Genomic DNA, 7,237 nt, shown 5'->3' with positions numbered 1-7,237 from the left:
ACCCACCCCCACCCCCCACCCCCACCCCCCCCCACCCCCAAAAACCCAGCAGGAGTGTTAATTACACAGATAGATCAGGAAAATATAACTAAGTTGCATATTGTGAGTAAATAATGACTTCACATATATCTGTATATGCTAACTATAATATACAAGTAATATTCAGGTGTATGTAAACTATTCATGAAAAGCAGCAACAGTTGGTGCTACAGGACAGTTGTTGACCACGTGGGACAAATTCTTTCATCATGCACCCGAAATTCCAGGATACTGAGCTATCTCTCATGAGATTATATATCAGATGAAATTCTAAATATATGAATTACATGTAGAATTATTCTATGAATGATTTTTAAAAATCTAATAATTCCTGTTCTAGACAAAACTTATTTCATTTCACAATATGTGTCTAGCCTTCCAACACAACTCGAGATAGGCCCTAATTATTTTCCTTTGTATAGCCTACTACCTGTCCAAAAAGGAGGATCTTGAAAAGGAAGATGCAGATCATTAATGATATTAAAATAGGACATATTTCTGGAACAATGAATTTGAATATATTTATAAAGTCAAGCCGGAGTGCTTGTATGAGAACGTAGCGGACCGAAAACCCTTGACTTGAAATGATTTAATCCGAGATCCGCCTCTCCTTTCTGCCTTGTTCGCAAAAGCGTGACGTCTGACGACCAAACATTTTTTGCTTTGGCCTTATCGCAGTTAGAAGGAATTCAATACTAAACACTGGTTGGTCTTGCCATACTGACCCCAACACCGGGCTTACATTACAGGAGGCACTGCAGTAGATGACCAGTGATCTCCATCGGGATTAAATCTCCTAAACTGACAAGAAAATTAGTAGCATTTGTCTGACGACCGATTAGTCGCCAGTGGAGTCACTGAAGTTTCTTTGGTATGTATTACATTCTGTGATTTAAGACGCGTTTGTTACTTCGACTACTGATTATATTGATGGTCTGACAAATGAGATTATTTCTTGTTTTTCAGATTTTTTTCTTAAACAAATCCCAGCAGTCGAGAGATCCCAGAGAGTAACTTCAGTATATACAGATAGCTTGACGTTTGGCAGAGCGAGCACAATGGCTACAAGTTCGGGGGTAACCCAGCCAGGACCCTCTCGTGCCCGAGTCCCAAATACCGCCAAAGAAACCAAACCCAAGACAACAAAAAACAACAGCACAAGTGCACGCAGGTAACGCATCGAAAAATAGATTTACTGAAGTAATTCGTAGGCTGTAGGTTAACCCTTCGTGGGCCTCAAATAACCCAAACTAATTTGCATATAAGCTTTGACGGCGTATTGTGAGTTAACTACAAAGAGTTTTATATTTTCCAATTATCAGTTATGATCTATCTTAGTCCAGGTTTAATACTGTTTAAAGATAATAGAGATTTTATTGATGTAAAAGAAAATCTGGATGAAAACCTTTTCAACGCCTTGCTCATTGTTACACCGAAGATTGAGGTGTCTAAAGGGAAACCATTGTACTATGCCCCTTTCTTTCACAACGATGAGGCATTATTATTCCTATTGATCGTATCTGTGATGATAAAAGAAAAATACTCATTTATCTTAGCACTTCCTTATGAATGGAGTATAATTATAAATGAGATCATGAGAGAGAGAGAGAGAGAGAGAGAGAGAGAGAGAGAGAGAGCACTCATGTAGTCCTGAATATCAGTAAAAAAAAATTTTTATTTAAAATATCAATCACAAGATTTGGTTCCATTTTTATCATGAAACCATTTTGTAGCAGAGAACGCATGCAATATTAAAAAAATCAATGTGTATTACAGATTGCAGAGAGAATTAGCTGAATTGACTTTAGATCCCCCACCAAATGTTAGGTAAGAGAGAGGAAATTCATTATGAATTTATGTGTCTTTTATGATAAGAAAATGATGAGGCTTTTTAGTTCAACGATTAGTTCCTGGTTTGAAAGATGCAGATTAATTTAAGTCTTTAATGTACATGTAATATCTGTAATATGAATGATTGATGGCACTTGTTTTAAAAAGCATCTAAGTTTATCCCAAATATCATTCAAATTGACACCACTAGTATTCAAACATTTTGCTTAATAATATTAGTCATTTATATGTCAGAATTTGATACAATGATCCCATAGTCTGGTGATCTGTGTTATAAAAGATTTCAGATTACTTAATACGAACATTGACAAATTGTCGATGTTCAAATATGACAATATTAATCACATTTGTTATCAGAGAGTTATTACTGAAAGATGTCCACTGTGTTTGGAGCAGTATTTATATATTGTCAATATGTTATCCAATATTGGTGCATTGCTGGGACAAACTGTATTTATTGCTATTCATTATTTCTTTGAAGTGCTGGGCCGAAGGGGGATAACCTCTATGAGTGGGTATCAACAATTCTGGGGCCAAAGGGAACAGTATATGAAGGAGGAGTGTTTTTCCTCGATATTTGTTTTTCCACGGACTATCCATTTAAACCACCTAAGGTATGTGTAAACATGCTAAGGTTATATGAGTGCTCAAGAAGAAATCCACTTCCATATATCATTCAGTCTGTATTAGTTTAATTTGTAAATCAATCCAACATTAGGAATCCATAAAATGTTTATTTGTTGTTGTAATGTTACTGTAATTTTTTAATTGGATTTCATGCTCTCCATACTAAGTCTGGTTAATATGTACACAGGACTGGGTCCAGTCACATTTCTGATGTTGATATTATGAATATCTAAATTACATTTATTTACATATAACCCTGTATGCATGCAATCTTGGCAGCTGAATTTCATGGAAAAGTGAATCCTAATCCTAATACTTGTATAGTTAATTCAGAGTATCTCATTGAAGCATCACTAGGTTGGAGTTACTAATAAGATTTTCTTGGATTACATATAGATCTACGTGTATGTTTCTAAGTTTGTGTTGTTGAGGTCACATAATCACTTTGGTGACCAATATTGTGGTTGATAGTGTCCATTGTTGTACTTCAACATCAACATAACATCTTGTTTAGAAGTAATTGACAATTTTTCATGGAATATGGTATGGAACATCTCTGGGAGAATGGAGACAAAATTTGGGAATTTCATTGTGACTGAACCCCTGAGGCCTCAAATGTGGGTTCAAAGCTTTGAAAAATCTTCTTTACTTCTAGATATTTTGCAGAGAAACTTATTTGCTAGTAAAGATAAGCATTGGAATCTCTTCTAAATTTGTGAAATTATGACTTTGGGACAAGGGTTGTGGGGCTATAGTAGGGCCATGGATTATATGGCGAAATAATTCTTTAAACATCTCCTCCTTAATCCCAGTGCATTATTAAGTGCATGAAGCCATTTAGCATACCAACTTGGTGCTTAGCTATGTTGTAAAATTCATAGTCCAAGGGTTAATTTTTTAAATGGTTCCTGTCCCAGGATGAGGTTCTGTGGCTCATAAACTTAAAATTCACAACATCTTTAAAAATACTCTTCAATTCAGAATATCTACATACTAAATGCACAATTAAGGTTGCTTATGAATGGATAGTGAGTCATACTCTCCTAGTATAAGTCGGATTTTTGGGAATTAAAATTTCATCCAAAACTCTATGTCTGACTTATAGGTGAATTTGAAGAAGATTAATATTTTTCTGGACAGCGTAATGTATAGTGTATTTTTTAAACAACTCTGTACTCCGATGATTATCATGATTAGTGTTTGATCGGACATATTATCTTATTTGTGTATTCTAAGATTATGCTTAAAGTACAGGTATTTACATATTTTTATGATTTTATTTATCTTGATTGTATATTTTTGAAATTGATTTGATAAATATGGGCACATTTCTCATAATATATTATTTGAAACAGAGGTGAAAACATTAGATCATTGATTTAAAATTGTCAACCGAATTTTGCAAAAAGTTATACCGACTTACAAGTGGGTCAATGGCAAATCCCCCTAAAATAACCTTTGATGGCTTAGTAATTGAAGGATATTAACAGATACTATGTGCTGCAAAAGTTTCCAATGACCAGAATCAGTCTTGCACCATTTACTTGCATAGCCTTCTGATTTACGTTATACATTGTGTGTGTGCCTCTTGCTAAATTTCTCGGTAAAAATTAGTTGTTATGGAGTGAAACATAATGGATGATAAGAGTGTTGAGTATGGTTGATGAAGGACCAGTCTGGCAATATCTTAAAGAAGCATTTAATACATGTAGCTGCCATTTAAAGGGGTCAAAAATGTTTTATTCTTAACAATGGTTATCGATAAACTTAAAATGCTGGAATGTGTTAAGATTAAAGAAACTAAATATCAGAGTTATAATCAAAGTGTGGCCTTTGATCCAATTTGTTTAAACATATGTTTTATAAAATTGATGTAAAATTAAAATTTTCCACGGTGAATAAGCTATTCATATCCATGCATGCAATAATTATGTTTAGGCCATTGTTTCTATATAGACAAAGAGAAATTTTTATGTCAAAATTACAAGATATTGTAGGATGTGTAATATTGATATGTCAGTAGTGATTTTTATGTAAATCTGAAGCTTTCTAATAATTTTGATAGTTGACAAATATGACTTTGGCAGTTGTTCTCCCATAAATTTAATTGTTGTGATTACAATTAGCTGGATGTAGCATTTCAGGTTCATATACTAGAATATGATGTGTTTTGTATTGAGTTTGTATTTTCATTGCATAATTTTGATCATTGATATACATTTAAAGGGGCATGGACACAATCTGAGCTGAAAATTTTCAAATCTTATTTTTCCATTTCTAATGTTTGCAATGCTGAACTATTAAAGGTATTTCTAATAATCAGCAAAAATTTTAATATCAGTTGTCAAGTTACCAGAGAGATACAGAGCTCACAATTCTTTGTTATGTAAACAAGGCTCGCATATATCGTGCCATGTTTTTGTTTACATATAGGTTAAGTATACTATTTAAAGTTTTGTTTAAAGCAATTTATTTTCAAATTACAAGTTAATTCTGAACACAATTAAACAGTTTCTAGTGTTTGTCAAATCTCATTTTGTTTTAAACATATTTTCTATTAATACACCCAGACAGTATGTTACATTGTAACAAACTTTGTCCTTACAGATAAGAGATGAATCCATGATAATTGATTCATGTTCTGGGAAAAATGTGCTATCAGTTTAATGTAGGAACAGGGTATCATTTTGTAGTTTGTACTGTGTGTGTACCAGAGGTTGATAATGTGTGTAAAATTATTCTCAAAGTTTTGTGAGATACTCCACTGTTCCCACTTAACTATAATCTTAGTTTCGCTTTACACCTGTAATTTGTCAGTGTAGTGGTAGGTGAAGGCTGTGTCGTCCGTTGAAGATCAGTGTCCTGTAGGCTTATTTAAATCCACCAACATTCTCACCAGTGAAGCATGACCAGGACATGTATGCTACTATGTGTACTATGTAGTTCACAGATGTTACAGGGTGTACATTAATGAGAAAAGGAAGCACAGATTGAGAAAATATGTTCATGCATGCTTGCATATATATATATATATATATATATATATATATATATATGTATGTGTGTTTGTCTTAAAGTAAACCAGGACTTTCTCAGTGTTTGCAATAATTTCAAGCATTAACAGTTCATCTACATTTTTTTTCCCAATAACATGCTAATCTACAGAGCAAATTTACCAGCTCAACAAAAACTGCAGGTGGCCAGGATTATTGGGCAAATGGTTTATAGTGAAGAGAATGCTTTCTGGCTAAAATGACATCTGATACAATGTTTACACACATTAGTATTGTTACCAATTATGCAAGAAATTATCAATTTTGATAATAGTATGCATGGTGTAGTATGTGTGAAGTACATTGCAGTGGTAAAAAAAATACAGATGAATTATAGTGTACTGGAAGTAAACTTGTGGATAGATGAATAAGTTTATTGAACATTATTTAGTTTGGGATCTTTACAATAGTTGCAATTTTTGGTATGTTATATTAAGAATTTATATAGTTCTAATAATTACAGACTTGTGGAATTTTCACTGAAAATAAAAATGCAGTATTTGAATTTACAGTTGGTGTTCAAGACACGTATCTACCATTGTAACATTAACAGTCAAGGCCACATCTGTTTGGATGTGTTAAAAGACCAGTGGAGTCCAGCTCTCACTATCTCCAAAGTGTTGCTATCGGTAACCAGCCTACTGGCAGACTGCAATCCTCACGATCCTTTGGTAGCATCCATTGCACAGCAGTATCTGTCCAATCGTGAGGAGCATGACAAAATGGCACGGCAATGGACCAAGAGATTTGCAACGTGACAGTATTCTGAAGAGTAGTTGCAAAGGAGTTAAGTGAATGTGATTGCATGGGTTGAGAGGGAAATTGAGTACATAGAATATCTGAGATAATATCTTGTAATGGAATGCTTTTAATTATTAAATAAAAAGGGATTTTTACACTGTTCAAATGGAATGGTTTGAGACATCAGTGTTACTCAAGTTTGCCAATGGTTAATTTTCAATTCGGGATAATTCTTACCATAAAGCTTGTGTTCATCTGTTTATATTTACATTTCCAATGTTTTTGCCTTTGATATCTCTACAAATTGTAATTGTTAGCCATTTCCTCATGAACTTGTTGCAGTTGTAAATACATGTACATGTAATGCATGTGAATCCAGATAGATATAGAATGTCTATTTTAATGACTGGGAATTCTGACAGAAAAGCTGTTCATGTAGTATGCCAGTATGAAGCATCACAGTTCATAACCTCTTCTATTTTCAAAAATGAATTTTTTTTTACATAAACGTTGCCTCTGTTTGATATATTGCAAAATTCATATGATAAAATGTGATAAATCTCAAGAACGTAATCTAAATATGCATTTCATGATTTAAAAGAAAAAAACCCAACATACTTCTATACAAGATTGATTAACAGATATTTTATTTGTTATTAAACATCAGTTATTAACTTATTTGCTTATAAACATTTTTATATTACTGCATACATGGGATGAATATTAATGTGTACAAAAGGTGTACTTAAACTGGTTGAAACAATCAATCCACATTATCATGATTTCTGTTGTTTGAATATATGTTGAAGGTGTGTGTTTTTTGTAGCGAGTTAAAATGAATACACTTACAATTGATATGTACTGATGTAGTGAATTTCATATAATAATGTGAATGCATGAAAAATAAATGAACTGTAGTATGTACA

General features: G+C 33.1%; 1 protein-coding gene across 1 annotated transcript; it reads left to right on the top strand.

Annotated features, from left to right (window-relative positions):
* Positions 1–640: 640 nt before the first annotated feature.
* On the top strand, positions 641–7,237 carry LOC130052333 (ubiquitin-conjugating enzyme E2 E2-like). The gene is made up of 5 exons (XM_056156844.1): positions 641–910; positions 1,006–1,210; positions 1,816–1,866; positions 2,372–2,504; positions 6,083–7,237. The coding sequence occupies exons 2-5, from the start codon at positions 1,098–1,100 to the stop codon at positions 6,326–6,328; spliced, it is 543 nt and encodes a 180-aa protein (XP_056012819.1). The 5' UTR covers positions 641–910; positions 1,006–1,097; the 3' UTR covers positions 6,329–7,237.

The sequence above is a fragment of the Ostrea edulis genome, chromosome 2 (assembly GCF_947568905.1).
Source record: "Ostrea edulis chromosome 2, xbOstEdul1.1, whole genome shotgun sequence".
In the NCBI taxonomy this organism is placed as follows: Eukaryota; Metazoa; Mollusca; class Bivalvia; order Ostreida; family Ostreidae; genus Ostrea; species Ostrea edulis.
The sequence above is the reverse complement of the archived record's forward strand: the minus strand, read 5'-3'. Positions and strand labels throughout refer to the sequence as shown.

What these genes read in the sequence shown, in the direction of transcription:
- LOC130052333 (XM_056156844.1), top strand. Translation starts at nt 1,098, where the DNA reads ATGGCTACAAGTTCGGGGGTAACCCAGCCAGGACCCTCTCGTGCCCGA. An exon ending in GATCCCCCACCAAATGTTAG is followed by an intron (nt 1,867 to 2,371) that starts GTAAGAGAGAGG and finishes ATTTCTTTGAAG; the next exon opens with TGCTGGGCCGAAGGGGGATA. An exon ending in ATCCATTTAAACCACCTAAG is followed by an intron (nt 2,505 to 6,082) that starts GTATGTGTAAAC and finishes TTGAATTTACAG; the next exon opens with TTGGTGTTCAAGACACGTAT.